Raw genomic sequence first — 20412 nt, forward strand, 5'->3', positions numbered from 1 at the left:
ATATCTTTTGATTTTGGGATTTTATATACATATAAACAAAAATATCATGCGCGCGCGCGCGTGTGTGTATTATGTATAGCAAATGCCGTAAGGCGTAGTGTTTCTGTCGACCTACAATGCACTGTTTCTGTTTTTCTCAGCTGAGTCTTTTTAGAACTGAGGCCTTAGGAGACCCCATAATAGACAATCCTACCTTACCGAAACTATTATAATCTTACATTGCTTAATTGGGACTGTTTTCGTCACAAGCATTGAAATATTAGTAATAATCTATGACAGACTCTTGAGTTAACATATTTAAGTTTACCTAATTTTTATTCAGTTATTATTTATAATGTGTAGCCATTTGCCTAATATACTGAGAAAACGTTAATTTTTATAGTGTCATGGCTGATCTAAATGAGTAGTCTTTGATTAGGTATAAGATTCTTAGTGTCATGGCTACTTTTGGGTTCTATAACACTGTATATATGTTTACTAATGAGTTTAAAGGGTCCAAATATATTCTTAGCCATGTCTATACTTGGACCAGTTATTTATGGCCAAACCTTTTTAACTAATATGTTTTAATCGTGTAACATGACCATAGTGTAATGCCCCGTTGGTAAATCGTTACCGACAGACAAAATATATGTTAACTATGATTTCAGAATCAATATAGTATATATTTATTGGTCACCTAATTTTTCCATTTTAAAAGAAATCCATTTTCTAAATAATAATAGTTAATTTGACTCGTCACCAACTAAGTAATTTAAGGTTTGAGCCCAGAAACTGGAATCGAATATTATTGCAATAGAAATAGAACAAAGTTATGGAGCTGGAATTGTGCAGCTAGCCTCGTGCACTGCTGATACAAATTGCTGACTCCAGGGCTAGCTAGCCTCTCACACAGGCCTAGTCCTTTTTGATTGGCCACGGCCGCTGAGGCGATGACCGCGGCTTGACCTGCTGAGCCGGTGATCGTCAGTCGCATTCAAAATTATATGTAGTTAACATCTCGGTCCGCGTCCTCTCTACCTCCGTAATTAATGTAGCATTGGTTAAAATCATCTTCTAAATTTAGTTTGTTTCTAAAGTATTACTTGTATTATTTTATAGCATGAATTTGATGACCGATTGTATTAGTGAGTAAAAATTCGAAATTAAACTTATTTAATCAAATCCAATCGCCACGTGAGTAGTTATTTTACCTGAGTCAAAGCATCGGAAGTTCTGATTAATTCTTTAAGCGGGTTCAGTGGAGTTACATTGGTGTCAGGTGTGGGGTTCCTGTGCAAGAATCGGGACAAATCGTCAGAAATCGTGAAATCTGCGCTGAACTTGAGATGTCTTTGGATAAAGGTAAGTACCAAATTGTTTCAACACGTGGTGCAATCTTTTACAAGTTCCATACAAGTAACGTAAAGTAAATAAATAAATAAAAGTTTATTGTAATTATTTAATTGATTTAACCAAACAAATTCAGTGCGACTCTCGAGATAAAATTTCTATTCTCTGAATTATTCTGGAATTTTAAATATATATATGAGTTGAAGAAGGACGGATGTCCGCCATTATTAAAGCTTAAAGATAGCGTCTGTTCCCCCTCTCCACTACAACGAGTAGTGTTATACAAATCCTTTGTCTTGTAATCTTGTAGATTAAGATGGCCGTCACTGCCATCTAGATTGTTATTGTTGTAACTTTGTGGAGTATCCTAATTCAATGTGATATAGAATTCTGATGGAATTTCGTAATTAGCTAACTATATTGACAGTTGAGAAATATTTCAAATTTAACTAGTCTCATATCTGAATCAATTTTACTAGATAAAAAAAAACTTAGAATATATTTATAGTTGTACTTTTTACTAACAAAACAAATTGCTCGGGGCTAAATTAACATTACTTTAAAGTAAGTTAAGAGTGATTCTAAGTACGCTGGGTGAATAGTTGGAAGCGTGTTTGAAGGGAGGCACGTAAATACATGAAAAAAAAATAGTAATACTAAATCAATTTACTAGAAAGAGATTGCATGAAATTTTGCGATCATTTTGTGCCATACCTTTAAGCTCTGGTCACCAACTCCAGGGTATTTGTTTCACTTAGCCGTAGTTCTACTTTTATAACATATGGCGGGAATCGAACTTTGAAAATATTGAGTAGGAAATTAATATCAGTAATAACTGTTATTTTAATGGTTTATCTAAGGAGAAACAAAGATAGACTTGATTGAGAATAGTATTTTTTGTGTGTGAATAATATTGAACTGGAGTAATACTGTGAATTACTCTGTCTTGCCTTTGAAAATTTTTTATCGACGATCTTTATCTTCGATTTTTGACGCTAACCGGCCAATTGTGTCAGATAACTGTGGGTTAACAACATTTAATTAAGAATTAAATAAAAGGAGGCGCGGACCATAAATTATTTTTTTTTTAAATCAATTTATTTAAATAATTTGACACCGCAGATATGGCAGGCCGTGTTAGCCTCGGAGGAACGGACATGGAACTCCAGGAAGCCCTTACGCTTCTGGAGACTGAGCTTCGTCAGTCTCGCCGCGAGGCAATAGCGATGACGCTGGACGAACTGAACCAAACTATTAGGGGGGCCGCGGAACCGGCTGCTCCGAGAAAAAGTTTCGACTTAGTAACGTCGATCGAATCCTTCAGCGGTGAAAGGCCAGAATCATTGTCACATTTCTTTGAAAGTATAGACAATGTCAGCGACTTATGTCACTGGGACGAGGGTGATAAGCTGCGAATAGCGAAATTAAAACTGACCGGAGCGGCCTTGCAATTTATCAGGACAGAAGACCAATCAAATTTAACAACATACGCCAACCTTAGGTCTTCTTTAACTGGCAGATTCAGCGACAAGGCGCCGAGTCACTGCTACTTCCAGCAACTATCAGTGATACAACAAAGGCGAGGCGAAACCATTGAGGCGTTTGCTGACCGAGTCCGTGTGCTAAATGAAAAAACAATTCGGGTCACCGACAACAACGAGGTCAACAAAGCTCTCCGAGAGGAAGCTGACCGTCGTGCGCTGGATGCGTTTGTGAGGGGTCTGATGGGTAACGTTGGTGAGCAAACGAGGCTAAAGCTCCCTACCTCGTTGCGAGAAGCGATAACACTAGCTATCGCCATTGAAAACATAGCAAGGCCAACCCATGACGTTACTCGGTCCACCCCTGAACGACGCGTGTTTCGTTCAGAAACGAACAACGAGACTGTTTGCTTTAAGTGCCATAAGAAGGGTCATATTTCGCGAGAATGTAGGGGTGAAAACAACGCAAAACCTCCACCGTCACAAGGTAGCTTGAAGTGTTGGGGTTGTGGCAAACTAGGGCATGTGAGGAGGGACTGCCGCTCCTACAAGCCTCGGTATTCCTCTGGACAGACGGCGGGAAACGAGACCGGGCCCAGCCGAGTCGCCACAGCCGGGTCCAACCAGTAAGGGAACCAATTAAAGGTGTCTCCAAGGCGAAACAATCAGATTGTAGAATGCTCGAAAAATCTGTCAGAGTGGTCCCTGAGGTAAAGAACTTAGCTCAGGAATTAGTAGCAATAGGGCGTATAGAAGCATGTGAAGGCAAGGTGTTGGTAGACACCGGTGCTCAAGTATCCCTCATAAAACGAGGTGCATCTTCTGCCCAAATGGTCAAACCCGATGTGATACTAAGAGGTATCTCAGGGCGCACTCTGAAGGTGTATGGACGCCAAAAGGTGTCGTTGTCACTGAAACCCGGAGTGCAAGTGCCTGGCGATTATGTGGTAAGTAATCTCCCGAAAGGTTACATAGCTGTTCTCGGTTGTGATATACTCCACGACGGGTTTGGAGCAATCGATGTTGAAAAAGGTGTAATGAGACTGTTTGGAAAAGAAATTTGGCTAAACCGTTTAAATAAAGGCGAAAGCGTGCCTGATCCGAGGCGGAGGGCACAGGCACCTGTCCACGAGATGGAACCAGCCCCTGTCCCACCCTCTGTCAGCCGCCAACGTAAACTTGACTGTGGAAACGAAAGAGAGTCTTATGTTTATTGTTGCCAAGATACTAAAATCCCTCCCCGATGCGAAAAACGTATTCAAGTGAAATTAAACAAGATTTCGGCCAAAACTAACGAATTGGAAGGGCGGGAAGTTGTAATTGAGCCAGTAGCGCTCGCAATTCATGGTGTATACCTGGCTAGAACTCTCTCGAAAGTAGTCAAAAACCGCTGTTGGGTTAAAGTAGTGAACGTCAGCGAGGAGGAATTATTATTTTCAAAAAATATCAAAGTAGGCCTACTGGATGATGATCCTGTCGAGTTAGATGAGGCAAAGAAAACCCGAAGCAAGGTGTTGATTTTGGCTGATAGCCACGGGCGTGGACTACAGGAAATATTGTCCGAACGGTTACCGAGTGATGTTGAAGTACGAGTGGTGTTTAGGCCCAACGGAAAATTAAAACATGTGGTATCTAATTTACAAAAAGAGATTGTACAGTTAACTGATAATGACCTAGTTGTTATAATTGGAGGAACTAATGACGTTGACAAGTCTGCAACTTATGCTCTAACGCTACAACAGGCGTTCCGTTCCTTGCCTGACACGTGGAGGCCGAGGATAGCTGTGTTTCCTATCTTTGACCGACACGATGTGAATGTCAGTGAAGAGCTGAAGGATGCAAACATACTTGTCAAGGAGCTTGTTCAGAGAGCAACAACACAAGAACGGGGAGACATCGCGTTTTACGGCGTCCAGAAACAATTATCCAGAGCAATGTATACCAAACATGGGCTACATCTAAATGAACAAGGCAAGATTAAATTGGCTCAGATTATACGTGAAATTATTTTAGTAGGGCAGAAAGAACGTGTCACTAGGGTTGGCAGGGTGGAAAAAATTAACAATGAAGAGTTTGAATCCTGTTTAGATGCGAAGTTAAACCACCTTCCGCGCGAAGATAGAGAGCGGGTGAAGTCTATCCTCCGTGAGTATAAGAGTGTATTCTCGCATAGTGACGACCAACCCTTAGGCTGTACATCTGCGGTAAAGCATGTTATACGCACCGGAGACGCAGCGCCTGTATATAAGAAAGCATATCGCGTACCTTACCATCAGAGAGCTGTTCTGGATAAATTAATTCAGGATCAGCTGGATAAGGGGGTCATAGTCCCCAGTCACAGTGAGTGGGCTTCTCCGGTAGTGATAGTTCCAAAAAAATCTCCAGATGGAACACCGAAATACCGCTTTTGTGTAGATTACCGTGTCGTTAATGCTATAACTACACCCGACGTGTATCCCCTACCAAATATCACCGAAACATTGGATTCTCTCGGAGGATGTTGTATGTTTACGGCGCTTGATCTTCGCGCTGGGTACCATCAGATTCAAGTTGATGAAGAAAGTAGGGCTAAAACTGCCTTTAACGTGCCTGGTGGATATTATGAATACCAGCGTATGCCTTTCGGTCTTAGTACCGCCCCGGCTACATTTCAGCGTCTAATGGACTCGGTACTGATGGGCCTTAAGGGTGAAAAGTGTTTGGTGTATTTGGACGATATAATCATATTTTCCAAAGACATGCCATCTCACCTGGCAGCGCTTAAGGAGGTTTTAGAAAAATTAAGAGAAGCTAATCTCAGTGTACAACTCAGTAAATGTAATTTCATGGCTGCCGAAGTGAATTATCTGGGTCATGTAATTACTAAAAGAGGAGTGGAGCCAGACCCGAACAAAGTGTCTGCTGTGCGTGATTTTCCTGTGCCGAAAACTGTTAAAAAATGTCCGATCATTCCTAGGGCTAGCGGGGTATTACCGGAGATTCATAGCGGGCTTTGCGACCATTGGCAAGCCTTTGTTTGACTTAACGAAACAAGGATGTGAATTTATATGGACACCAGAATGCCAGAAAGCTTTTGACGAGCTAAAGCATATGCTGATCTCCGCGCCTGTCTTGGTTTTCCCAGATTTCACTAAACAGTTTATTCTATCCACGGACGCAAGCACACAAGCTCTGGGCGCTGTCTTATCCCAGGTAGTGGACGGGCAAGAACACCCCGTCGCATACTGTTCAAGGACACTTTTTCCAGCCGAAAAGAATTATTCGACGACAGAGTTAGAGCTTCTTAGTTTAGTGTGGAGTACCAAGTACTTCAGGTGCTACCTCCTAGGTCGTCCGTTTAAGGTCATCACAGACCATGCAGCTCTCAAATGGATGCTGTCGTTAAAAGATCCGAGTAGTAGGTTGATGAGGTGGGCTTTGCGACTAGCAGAGTTTACCTACACTGTAGAGCACAAACCTGGCAAGAAACACACGAATGCTGATGGGCTCAGCAGAGCTATGTGCGCAGCGGTTCGCAGGGACGAGTTCCCTGTGATCGACCTTGCCACGCTTCGCGAGTGCCAAAATAATGATCCTCACTGCCAGGAGCTTAGAAAAGCAAAGAGTTTCAAGATGAGCCCTGAAAAAATCTTATATCGAGTAAATGGTGGAAAGAAAAGTCTAGTGGTACCAATCAATTTAACTAGTGAAGTGATTCGATTAAACCACGATTTGCCTACGGCCGGACACGCCGGCGTAGCAAAAACCCTAGAACGTGTTAAAGAGAAATTCTGGTGGAAGGGGATGGTTAAAGACGTTTTGGATTATGTGAGGACTTGCAGGAGTTGTAGTCAACGCACAGACTATGGAAAAACAAAGGCTCCCCTAGGGACCATCTTCAACGAGCCGAAGGCTCCATTTGAAGTAATTGCTGCAGATATAGTGGGCCCTTTGCCTACTAGTGCATCGGGAAATGTGTACATTCTGAGTGTAATGGACCATTTTACGAGGTACTGCGAGTTCGTTCCCCTACCCGACCAGACGGCAGAAAGTGTAGCGCGAGCAGTTGTACAGCGCGTGATTACAAAGTTTGGAGTCCCAAAATCACTAATCACAGATCAGGGTGCAAATTTCACTTCTGATTTAATATGTCATCTCTGTAAATTCTTACATATACGCAAAATTCAAACTACTGGGTTTCACCCACAGTCAAATGGGCGACTGGAAAGAGTGCACTCAACGATTGCACGTATGCTTAGCCATTTCGTTAATAGACATCAAACCGACTGGGATGAGTACATTCCCTACGTGACGATGGCTTACAACTCCCAGGCCCATGAGACTACAGGGTTCTCCCCGTACGAGATGGTATTCGGTCGAAAAATGGAGATGCCCATGGAGGCTGATTTGACCATTACAGAGGCCAGTGATGTGTATAATAATCACGTGGAGGACCTGAGGAGTAAACTTAAAGAGACTTTTGAACTAGCGGCGAAGCGTAAAAGTGCTGCTCGTAAACGGTACGAACGTCAGTATAACAAAAAGACTAATAAAGTCGAGTACCATGAAGGTCAGATGGTCCTGTTGCATGTACCGAGTGTAGGACGTCACAGGGTTAAAAAGCTGTCGAAATTGTGGAAAGGTCCATACAAGATTTTGAGGGTCCTATCTCCACTGAACGTTGTTCTGAAGATCAGAAAACGTGAAGTAACAGTCCATGTTAACCGTATCAAGCCATGCCTGAGGCGCGCTCCAGTGGCCCCTCAGCCGGCTGCCGATACGACGGAGGTCGATGAATGGGTAGATGAACAAAACGTGGTCGAGAAGGACGAGCTTCCTGTCTCACAAGAGACACCGGAACCCGTCCCAACAAGTTCAAAAAGGGTCCGAAGGAGGCCAGGATATCTCCTTGATTACACTAGCTAGGCGTGGAAGGTGTATGGGCGCTTGGGAGAATCCAGGGTGAAGAGAGAGGAACAATTTAAAAATTGAATGTAATTTTGAAAAATCTGTTGTAGGAATCATTTTGTTTGTATTGGGGGCAGTGTGCCGTTTGGTGAGCTGCTTCCACCAAGGTATAATCTTCGAAGGAGGGCAGGAGGTCCTCTTGACGGATAGCCACTGGAAGATATCATTGAGGTACAACCTAACAGAACTTCAAGTACAAGGCCAAAATCTGAGTGGTCTGGTGGTAGAGGTAAAAGAGTATCTGGACCAATTCTACGACCAACTTTTGAGGGATAACGTAAGTATGCATTCCCCACTACCTCAACTCGAGGCAGGTTTCAGATACGAATTCACCGGTATCCAACAGAATATAAAAGAGTATTTACGGGAAGTGAGTGAGTTAGTAAATTTACTTCCTAGACGACGTGCCAAACGTGGTCTAGTGGACGCGGGCGGTCACGTTTTAAGATATCTTTTTGGTACTTAGATAGTAGCGATTTGGAAGAAATTAACAGCGATGTAAAACATCTGTATGCAGCTTCTGACAGTATAATCCATAATAGTCAGGAACAAATAACTATTCTGGCCAACGTTCAGTCAGAATTAGTGAGTCATTCTAAAACAATAAATTCCATATTATCAACCGTAAAAGCTTACCACGCGGTAATGCATCAAACAGTTAGTAGGCTTTTCAAAAATGACCAAATAATGCAACAACAGTTAAAAAATTTGTTCTGTTATTTGAAATTAAATTCGGCAGTTACAGAAACCAAGAATACAGTCCTAGAGGCAATTCGTCAAATAAATCAGTTCTATAATGGAATCGAAAAATTGGAAGGGAGAAAGTTAAGCAGTGACTTACTTTCGCCGCTGGAGTTTCTAAAGATTCTGCAGGAAGTAGAAAAGGTTGTACCCACCCCGGCTAAATTGCATTTGCCAGTAAAGCTGGAAAATATGCATGAGTATTATTCGGTTGTCATTGCCCGTAGCTATGTAATGGAGCAACCCCTCAGGGTTCTGCTGCAGTTGCCGCTAAAAAGCGACGATAAATTGTTTCAGGTATACAATGTTTACACTTATCCGATATACGACCACACACTCAAAAAATGGTCCCAGTGGGATATGACAAGACAAAATTTTCTGGTTAGTAAAGATAGATTGCAATATACTTTGTATGATGAGACAAAATTCAGTAAAGAATGCCTAAACGGGCGACTCATTGTGTGTCCGTTGGAGCATGTTCTGATGAGTGTGGCCAAACGACCGAGCTGTGTGTCCGAGCTGTTTATCGGAAAAATGCCCTCTTGCTGTGCACGAAAGTTAATAACTGGATTAAGATCCCCTGTACTATTGAAGACACCCAACCACTGGGTGTACAGCACCTCCGAACCACACCGAGTAACCCTAAATTGTTATGAGAGCAACGGTAGAATAAACGTGACTTCCCTGCTGATGAGTGGCGTTGGAATAATTACGGAATCGTACAAATGTGATGTTATCACGGATGAGTTCAAAGTGCCTGCCCGTATATACGGCAGCAGTACTCATGTGGGACAGTTAGGGAGAATGGTGATCCCAGAACTGAAATCGATGTTCTCTGACGATGAGACGAATCTTATCACTGTTGATGTGAACGCCACTCTAGAGGTCCTGAAGGGCCTGGACGATGAGCTGGGTTCCGTGGGTGTTAGGGAATATCCCCTAGAATGGGCTCTTTTTCATTTGCGGTCCCACCATGACTATAGGCGCAGGGTGCAGAAAATGTCAGTTGTAGCAGTGATAGGAACCTGTATTGTTTTGAGCCTGATCCTGCTGTGTGTGTTTTATAGACACTGGACGAGACTTGCCACCTGGTGCCAGAGCTCCAGACTCCGTATATGAGAGAGGAAAGCAGCGACTCTGACCAGTGTGCTGGCGATGAGCGAGGCGGCGATGCCTGATGTTGAGATGGGTGGTGGAGCCCAGACAACTGACGAAATGGGGACTGCAGCCCCAGAAGTAACTACCGCTGGTGAACCATAGACTTGGATACCAGGAGTGTCGTGAGTAAGCTAACCTAACGAGAGACAGAGTGGACAAAACGAATTTTTAATTAACATATACGGGATTAAACTAAATAGAAGCAAAGGATATTGTGCCAAGACCGAACCGCGCACCAGGAGAAGAGCGGCGGGGGACGCCCTGCATATGTCATTGAGATGACAAGATTCTCACAAGAGTTGGAAAACTGTGAAGTTTGAGTAGTAGTATGTGTAAAGACGTACTGAATGAACTCGGGAACTGTGGATGAGTTTAGTTCAGTTATATTGGTTGTAACGTGGTTGTAATATTAATCATTAATAATATTAGTAGTAATTTTGAATTATAATAGCGCTATTCCATGTGCAAAATACAAGTAAAGGCTGGTAATGGAGGATTTTCTATTTGGTTCCACATTAATTTGAAAAGTTAGATTTTTGGACAGTAACAAAAGGGGGGCAAATAATGATAAAGATAATATTTGACGAACGAGGTCGCATCTGATATCCCCAGGAAGGTATGGCCAACCCCCAACCCTAATACCCTATCCTTTCGACTCCACAAGACTGGACTGAGGGTGTCTAGAAGCGAACCCGATAAAAAAAGGGTAAGAAACTAATTTCGCGGATGATCACGAGAAAGTGAGTGTTAAATGCCTTGCTGGAGGGACATTCCGGACCCCATCAGCAAGACAGCTGAATTAAAATTACCAGACCTGTCTTGACCTTGTTATAAGTGTTTTATTATAGTAAATTAAGTCCAGTTGAGTTAAGCATGTTAATATTGAGAGATCCAAAAGAATACCGAGTTTGTTTCTGAATGAGTTCTTAGAAAGTAAATTTTGTAAATTTATCGTGTAAAGATCGTGTACTTTGTCAAGTTTGTAAAATGTAAGAGCATTGTTATAAGCATGATATTTAATTTAAACTAGATATGCATAGATTAGGCTGTAGAGGCTTGACACAGTGTACTGTAGGTTCCACCGCGCGGGGTTGTTGCTGACGTAGTATCCAGCTGATAGCGGTGACCTACAATCTGAACTGGGGACTTGACACGCGCGAGGAGTGACTGACCTACGGCGACTCCAAGTGAACGCTTGTGTGCGGCTTAACCAAACCAAGCTAGTAGCGTTCTAATTATACCGGTACTGAACAATTTATTCCTTTTATGAGACACTAACTAATTATTAGAATTTAGAATTTCAGTGCCAAATTATAAATTTTAATCAAACTTTAATTAACCATCAAGGGACTTAGATCCTGCCCTCAAGTCATCCCATACACATAAATTGAAGGTTCTTGAAACCGCCTGTTACATATTGTTACAGGTAAACTCCCTTTAAACTGTACTCTCGCTACGTACGAGAATGAATGCTTATAGGTCCATATAAGATTTAGAATATAAGTTTAGGTTATAAATATAATGGTGGTTTCAGAAGTCTTCAAGCGTGTCAAAAACCCTGATAGAATTAGAAGGTATTTATTTAAGTATCCTTTTAGAAGCTTGATATGTAGGGTATATTATGTATTTCGTTTTTGGTGGATATCTATATTGGTTAAGAGAAATAAGTCATCAATGAGATTGTCATAGTATAATAATAAGAGAGGACCCGGATTGCGTTTTCTTATTTTATATTAAATATTATTTTATGTAATCTCAAATTTTAATATGTTGGCTGAAGAGATAGTCGATTCGCGCTAATGAAGGTGTAACAATAAAGTACAACATAGTTTTCCAAATTGCCCCTGAGAAATCTGATTCCAGATGTTCTGCGGCTCGTTAGTTAAGTTAAGTTAGATGTAAGATGTTGGTATACACAACTGGTGTCAGGGAGAGGGACTGAAAGTAAATCCCTCTAAGACAGTAGTTGTACCATTCACTAGAAAAAAGAACCTAGAGTCTCTTTCTAGGCTGAAACTCGCATCCACTCAGCTGGAGTGGTCAAAGACAGTCAAATATTTAGGACTGACTCTAGACCATAAGCTTACGTGGAATGATCATCTTAATAATATCCTGCACAAAGCAAAGTGGGCGCTCATGACGTCCAGGAGACTTGCAGGAATCTCATGGGGCGTAAAACCCCATATAGCACTATGGCTTTACAAAGCAGTTGTAAGGCCTCAAATCACTTATGGTTCATTAGTCTGGTGGACAAAGGTGAATCAGGTAACTGCCAAAGCCAAGCTTGAAAGCTTACAAAGGCTTGGCACAATCTTTGTAACCGGAGCATTCAGGAGCAGTCCCTCAGCGACCCGCGAGGTGGCTTTAGGACTTCTACCTCTTGATGTTCATATAAAAGCTGAAGCGCGTAAGTCAGCTTATCAGCTGATGGTTGCTGGCTTGTGGAGGAATGGCGCGTCTAACGCGAGCCATGGCGCCATCACTGAAGCTGTAAACCCAAGCGCTATTCTCGAAATGGTCTCCGACACAATGAGAACGGAGTTCGTATTCAATAAGCCATTCTCTGTTGACTTCTACTCCAGAGATGAGTGGAAATCGCAAGATAACATCCCAACAATAAGAAAGAGCTTTGTCTGGTACACGGATGGCTCGCTTATTAAGGGTAGAACTGGATATGGAGTGTTTAGTCAATCCCCTAGAACTGCCCTTAGCGGCAGTTTGGGTCGGAACTGCTCCATATTTCAAGCCGAAATCTATGGTATCCTAGCCTGTGCCAACCTAGGCCTCACCAGAAGGTACCAGGAAATGAACATCTGTATAATGTCAGACAGTCAGGCAGCTCTTAAAGCTCTTGACTCCAACAGCATTTCATCCAAGCTTGTGTGGGAGTGCTTTAACACTCTCTGCAAGCTTGGATCACGCAACTGTGTGCGTCTTGGTTGGGTACCGGGCCACACAGGCATAGGTGGCAACGAATGCGCCGACAGGCTTGCCAAAAGCGGAGCAAGCATGCCATACACCGGTCCAGAACCGAGTTGTGGTATAAGCAAGTCAGCCGCTTATCAAAGTATAAACAAATGGTCCAGGAAGACACACCGCTTGCGGTGGCAGAGTCACCAAGGACAAGCACTCGGCAAAAGACTGCTTGCCGATTCTAGCTCCGGATTCACCAGATGGCTGATGGGGCTGGGGAGGGATCGGGTTAAGCAAGTGATTGCCTTGATCACTGGACACGGCCACTTCAGGAAACACCTAAACACTCTAGGTTTACGAAATGAGGACTCGGAGTGTAGACTCTGCAATAAGTCTGAAGAGACTGCAAAACACATAATACTGAACTGTGAGAGACTGGGAGCAAGGAGAAGGGCTCTTTTCGGTGATAAACAACCAGGCGACGAACCAGATGCTAGTATCGGGGAAAAGCTTCTTAGCCTAATTAAGGGCACGAAGATAGGCTTACCCCTCTAACATCAAAGGGGCACACAATAAGCTCAGGCTGACGTGTGAGGATCTAGGAATCCACCCCAATATCCCAAAGGAAAAAAAAAAAAAAAAAAAAAAAAAAGATGTTGGTATCAAGAACGGGCAGTGTGGAACACGTATTTCATAGTTGAATCACATCTGCTGAACAACTGTCGACAACATGCTGAGGCCAGCATGGACTAAAGAAGGGGGGAGTGTAATGCCCCGTTGGTAAATCGTTACCGACAGACAAAATATATGTTAACTATGATTTCAGAATCAATATAGTATATATTTATTGGTCACCTAATTTTTCCATTTTAAAAGAAATCCATTTTCTAAATAATAATAGTTAATTTGACCCGTCACCAACTAAGTAATTTAAGGTTTGAGCCCAGAAACTGGAATCGAATATTATTGCAATAGAAATAGAACAAAGTTATGGAGCTGGAATTGTGCAGCTAGCCTCGTGCACTGCTGATACAAATTGCTGACTCCAGGGCTAGCTAGCCTCTCACACAGGCCTAGTCCTTTTTGATTGGCCACGGCCGCTGAGGCGATGACCGCGGCTTGACCTGCTGAGCCGGTGATCGTCAGTCGCGTTCAAAATTATATGTAGTTAACATCTCGGTCCGCGTCCTCTCTACCTCCGTAATTAATGTAGCATTGGTTAAAATCATCTTCTAAATTTAGTTTGTTTCTAAAGTATTACTTGTATTATTTTATAGCATGAATTTGATGACCGATTGTATTAGTGAGTAAAAATTCGAAATTAAACTTATTTAATCAAATCCAATCGCCACGTGAGTAGTTATTTTACCTGAGTCAAAGCATCGGAAGTTCTGATTAATTCTTTAAGCGGGTTCAGTGGAGTTACATTGGTGTCAGGTGTGGGGTTCCTGTGCAAGAATCGGGACAAATCGTCAGAAATCGTGAAATCTGCGCTGAACTTGAGATGTCTTTGGATAAAGGTAAGTACTAAATTGTTTCAACACGTGGTGCAATCTTTTACAAGTTCCATACAAGTAACGTAAAGTAAATAAATAAATAAAAGTTTATTGTAATTATTTAATTGATTTAACCAAACAAATTCAGTGCGACTCTCGAGATAAAATTTCTATTCTCTGAATTATTCTGGAATTTTAAATATATATATGAGTTGAAGAAGGACGGATGTCCGCCATTATTAAAGCTTAAAGATAGCGTCTGTTCCCCCTCTCCACTACAACGAGTAGTGTTATACAAATCCTTTGTCTTGTAATCTTGTAGATTAAGATTGCCGTCACTGCCATCTAGATTGTTATTGTTGTAACTTTGTGGAGTATCCTAATTCAATGTGATATAGAATTCTGATGGAATTTCGTAATTAGCTAACTATATTGACAGTTGAGAAATATTTCAAATTTAACTAGTCTCATACAATACTTCCTCTGCAAGCCACTCACCATTCTGAGACTGCCGTCACCTGGCTTGATATCATCGCTGTCTATGACCAAACCCTAGTTGCGCACTACGGGCAACTTCCTGCTCCTGGCTTTTCCAAAGATGGCCTTATTTTTCTTGCTTATAAACTAAGAACCCCCAATATCAAACCAAAAGTTATGTTTGATAGAAATTACAAAAATATCAATCTTTATTCCCTACTTATCGATGCTTCTTTAACTCCATAGCATGAGGTCACATCGGGTGATAATGTGGACATTATGGTATCAAAATTTAATTCATTAATGAATGGTTTTTTTTATAAACACGCTCCATTTGTTTCAAAAAGAGTAACCAAACAACCTGCTCCATGGATCTCAGAATTTATTCGACACCTCCAGAAGCAAAGAGATAGAGCTTTCCTTAAGGCTAAGCGGTCCAAGTTACGTCATGAGTGGGCTGCATATGAAAAATTAATGAACAATGTGCAACAACAAATTAGAAATGCCAAGATCAGGTTTTACTACTCTTTCCTGTCTAAAAATCAAGTTAGCAGAATTTTATGGTCGAAACCAAAAGATCTTGGGAATCGGCAAGCCTAACACTTACTCCCCGGTTTCCCTTAATCTCGATGATATCAACAACTTCTTTGTTCAGATTCCTGTTGATCAGTCTGGGGCTCAGGAATATGTCTCCGAGCTCGAAGATTCTACTGTTGATAAACCTGAGTTTCAGTTCTTTTTCACTCCAGTGACAGAGATAGATGTGTTAAAGGCTATTATAATGATGTCCAGCAACGCAGTCGGGGCCGATGGCACTGCTGTAAGATTAATAAAAAATACTTTTCTAGTCGCCGTTCCAACTATCACTGCTATTTTCAGTAAATCTCTGGCTACTTCAATGTTCCCATTGGCATGGAAGTCTGCCTTAGTTCGCCCACTTCAAAAATGTTACTCTCCACTAAATCCTTCACAATTCAGGCCAATAAGTATACTTCCTGCTTTATTAAAGTGTTTGGAGCGGATTGATCATCAGCAATTTTCATCTAATATACCTTGAAAGTAAAAACATTTTATCAAATTTTTAATCTGGTTTTCGCTCCAACCACAGCACTACTGCTGCACTTCTAAAAATATTTGATGATATACACCTTGGAGTTGATGAGTCAAGTAACCATTCTAACTCTTTTCGACCTTTCAAAAGCTTTTGGCTGTGTTTATCAAACTTAGGAAGGATGGGTTCTCTGATGGTAGTATCAAGTGGGTCAAGTCGTATCTTTCAGGACGGCGCCAGTCAGGTCGGTGAGAAGCAGTCGAGATGGAGATCAGTTATTCATAGAGTTCCACAGGGTTCAGTCTTTGGGCCACTTCTATTTTCACTGTACACCGATGACATTACTACTCAGATTACTCATTCCAATTTTCACTTATTTGCAGATGACTTACAAATATACCGCCACTTTTCTATAAGAGAAATGCAAACTTGTGTGACTCTCATGAATTCCGATATTGACGCTGTTACTCACTGGACTTGGAAACATGGACTAAAATTAAACGTAGACAAAACTTAGAGTATTATGATAGGTTATTCAAAGCTTGTTCGTCAAATTTACTTTACTACGGCTCCCAAATTAAAACTAAATGATCATGAGTTAGAATACTCTGAGAAAGTAAAACATCTAGGACTTATTATTGACGAACACTTAAGATAGACTGAACAGGCTTCCTTGATATGTAATAGGGTCTTTGCCGATGTTCACAGCCTCAAGCGGCTGGCTTCATATCTACCACAGCAAGTTAAAATAATGCTGATAAAGACTTGTACTGCCTCACTTTAACTACTGTGACATAGTCATTAATGGCATGATTGTGGAGCTTTCAAATAATCTCCAGCGTGCTCAGATCTTTTGCATTAAGTTCATTTTCAATCTCAAACGTAATGATTACGTAACGCCCTACTTCAAACAATTATCTATCTTACAATTACAAGATCTTCGAGACTATCACTCACTCATTCTTTTGTACGCTCTTTTAAATACAAATTGTCCCAGTTATCTTTCAAACAACTTTCAATTTATGTCTGAAAATAATAAGTGAACGAATATATATATATATATATATATATATATATATATATATATATATATAATTATTTATTTATTTATTTATTTAATTTCAATAAACATGGAATCGCAAAAAGTACTTGCTCCGCCGGGAGTCGAACCCGGATCTCTCACTTGCCGGGTCAATGTGCTACCATTACACCGCAGAGCGCTCACTTTTTCTGATTCAATTATTTTGTATTTGACCGCATCTGTCACATATGCGTTTAAATAAGCAAACTAACATATGATCGGAAGACCAAATACCTGTCAAACGACTCCCGACTTCTTTTTATTTTTTGAGAGGAGAATTTTTTTTAGTTTAATGACATGTTATGATTTTTACTTCTTCCACCTACAATTATACTCCAGTTGATCAACATCCACACAGGAGACTTTAGCTGGCGGGGTCCGGCTCGACCGGGTAAGACACAGAGTTTCAGGATAAATCCGCCGGAGTTCTCTTCAAGGGCTGAAGCGCCTTACAGCGGACGGCTCAGGTACTACAGTACGTAAGTACGCTGTGCCTGGCTGACTCGCTCTCTCGGTCGGTGTCTCTCACAGTCGGAGTCGTCAAGTCGGAGTCGCCGCCCCCACATACGACACGATAAGGTGCAAGTAAGTCCTAGCCGTAGTAGGTACTTATTACCTACCAAAACACGTTTTTACCTGCACTTACCCAGTCACTGACGATACGATAAGTACATGATATTACGTACTTAAGCTGCTAATAGAATATTATTTTAGATATAAAGTATAGCTAGAAAATATATCACGTACGAATAGAATTAGATTCTATTACTAGTAACGAGGAGTTGTAATCTATTCTTATTTAGCTTATCGTTTCGTTTCGAGGCCGCTGGGTTGCTTGACGTACGTTGGCACCAGCGTTCCTGAATTTTGGGCTAGGCGTGATTTAATTTAGTTTTACTCAGTTTATCGTTTCGTTTCGAGGCCGCTGGGTTGCTTGACGTACGTTGGCACCAGCGTTCCTGAATTTTGGACTAGGCGTGATTTAATTTAGTTTTACTCAGTTTATCGTTTCGTTTCGAGGCCGCTGGGTTGCTTGACGTAAGTTGGCACCAGCGTTCCTTGCTTTCGAGCTCTAGGCGAGCTAGGCGCGATTTGAAGCGAGCTAGTGTTTACATTTAGTTTTAATTTAGTTTATCGTTTCTTTTCGAGGCCGCTGGGTCGCTTGACATACGTTGGCACCAGCGTTCCTTAGTTTCGAGATCTAGTTGAGCTAGGCGCGATTTCGAGCGAACTAGTGTTCGCATTTTTTATCAGAAAAATCTGAAACTTCAAAAACAAGCTAGTTCTACTTTTTCATGAAAATAACAACATTTTCAAAATCTACCCCAATCATCCCTTATCTTTAAACTCTTATATCTCGAGAACTATTGGAGCTTTTTTGATGAAATTTGGTATATAGGATCAGTAAATATTAAGGATTTTTTTAAATCATCACTTCCGGTCCATGACCTTGAAATAGTTTTTTCCTAATATCATCCCTATTTTTCAAAATTTTTTATGTAATTTAAAATGTATACTTTTATCAATGTCTTTAACAATTCTGTAAAGTTTTAAAATTATCCGATGAATAATATAGAAAATACGATGATTTTTTTCAACAAATTATTTAATTTCCCTAATATTGTTTTTTATTATGTCATATTCAAGCAATTTTCAGAGACAACAACAACATAACAAATCGCGTTTGTAACAGCATTTTGAAAATCCATATTGATAATTATATCGTTCTTTGAACCAGAAATATTTGTCAAACTCTTTGTTGTATCAATGACATAAATGGGTCTATTTGCTATAAATTCTTTGGGATTGTAATAAATTTCCATATTTTTGTAGTAAACTTTCTTAAAATCTCGATACATCTGATACATAATTCTGAAAAGACCTCCGGAAATGTTTAAATTTTGTAATTCATCTGGATAATAAGAACCATTCAATTTTACTCTGATATTTTTACATTGAAACTATTGAACTTTGTTTGAAAATCTATAATAACGAACTTTGGATTGAATATATTTCTATAAATATTTGTGATATCGAACGAATAAGTTATTCCAGTAATACCTTTTCGTTCAATACATTGCCAATCTATAAAATTAAACATAATGTTTTGACTTTTTGTAATTTCATCAATCAACCTAATTTTACTCGTGGTTTTATGATCAATCATCGGAACTCTAATGAAAAACTCGTGAATTGTAATTTTGCCATCGGTGGTTTGTCCTCAATTCTTCCATACGAATCAAAATAATATGCATTCTTATCATTTTTATAATAGCAAATCCAATGCGTTCCACTTCCCATAATCGAGTCTAAATTCACAATTCCACATTCTAATTTCTTAACTTTTTCAGGTAATGTATCACGAATGAAAATTCCTCTAAAATGTTTAACGTTTTTGCAGATTTCTTCCAATTCTCCGAATGTTAATGGTGTGATTTTAAATTTTTTTTTATGTTTGATTTAACATAATTCAAAGTTTTTGACGTGACAACGTCTTAAATTAGGTTGCGGCTCGGAGTCACTCATGAAAAAGTGTAACGCCCGGTAACGTTACGATGCCCGTCCAGTGGGTCCGCCGCACGGGATCCGCACGGGATAAAGCAGATAACTATGTTTATTCGTGAAAATGTGGAGTGCTTAGATTCGTCATTTACAACAACTACAACAATAAAGGTAAATAATTGTACACTGATATTTCATTATCGTAAACTATGATTGATTGATTAATTGTTAGATTGACACAAAAGTTGAGAAACTGAGTTTATAGGTTATGTCATACTATTGACAAATGTTGATAGTGTTAAGTAAATTATTAGTTTAAATCACTCTGCAATCAATCGTAATTCAGTCGATTGAGAAGAAACAGCGCGTATTGCTAGTCAAACATTTAAAATAACAAATTATAACCTCTAACCTGTCATAACAGTGCGACCAAACAAACGAACTAAACCGACCAATCACCACGCGCGGAGTTAGAATTTAACTGCGTTTAGCAAGAATTTCAAATTCCAATTTTAGTAAATGTTTTATTCAACTTTACCATTTACAATAACAAATTTTAATTAATTTCAAATTATGTACAATGTTTTAGTAAACAAAATATATTTCTATAGTTAAAATTTGTGCAATTCTTATTTTCATTCAATTCCTTGTTCCTATTGTGCAATTTAATAATATTCATATCAATAAATATTCTACCGAGAAAAAGACGTTGTCACGTAAAATCTTCACCCGTAAAACCGACTTTACAGGCAACCATAATTTTTTTTTCATCTAATCCAGATCCTGTAACATCTTCCAACTCTTTATCTAACCAATTAAAAATATTTCTAACAATAGGAATCACATCTTTTTTTACAATTGGAGCAGCTTTACGAACATAAGGAACAACATTTTTAACAACTGGAATATCTTCTCCAAAATCTAACAAATCTTTCAAAAGTCCACCATTTTTAAGTTCTTTCAACTGATTATAATAAAATTCTATTCTGGTTCCTTTATTGTTTTTCTTATGTTTTCGAGTTTATTGTATTGTCTATTTGTTAAAAATATCTTATCTTCGCCAATTTTTAGTTGATCTATTTTAAATTGAATACTAACAGGTATTTTCTTCTTAAAAGCGGATTTTATTTTCTCTTTCTGAGTTTTACTGAAATTTACGTTCACCTCCATTTATATAGCTAAAATTTCAAGTTCTCTTCGATTCCCATTCCTAATTTTCTTTTTAAAAACATT

At 40.0% G+C, this 20412-nt stretch overlaps 1 protein-coding gene across 1 annotated transcript; it reads left to right on the forward strand.

The window, feature by feature from the left end:
* Positions 1-3: 3 nt before the first annotated feature.
* Positions 4-11695, forward strand: LOC124372455. The gene is made up of 2 exons (XM_046830857.1): positions 4-1344; positions 7811-11695. The coding sequence occupies exon 2, from the start codon at positions 8406-8408 to the stop codon at positions 9618-9620; it is 1215 nt and encodes a 404-aa protein (XP_046686813.1). The 5' UTR covers positions 4-1344; positions 7811-8405; the 3' UTR covers positions 9621-11695.
* Positions 11696-20412: the final 8717 nt, after the last annotated feature.

This window comes from Homalodisca vitripennis, unplaced genomic scaffold, assembly GCF_021130785.1.
Source record: "Homalodisca vitripennis isolate AUS2020 unplaced genomic scaffold, UT_GWSS_2.1 ScUCBcl_3286;HRSCAF=8731, whole genome shotgun sequence".
Lineage (NCBI taxonomy): Eukaryota > Metazoa > Arthropoda > Insecta > Hemiptera > Cicadellidae > Homalodisca > Homalodisca vitripennis.

Bases quoted from the DNA above. Each gene is read 5' to 3' on its own strand.
- LOC124372455 (XM_046830857.1), top strand. From the start codon at position 8,406: ATGCATCAAACAGTTAGTAGGCTTTTCAAAAATGACCAAATAATGCAA.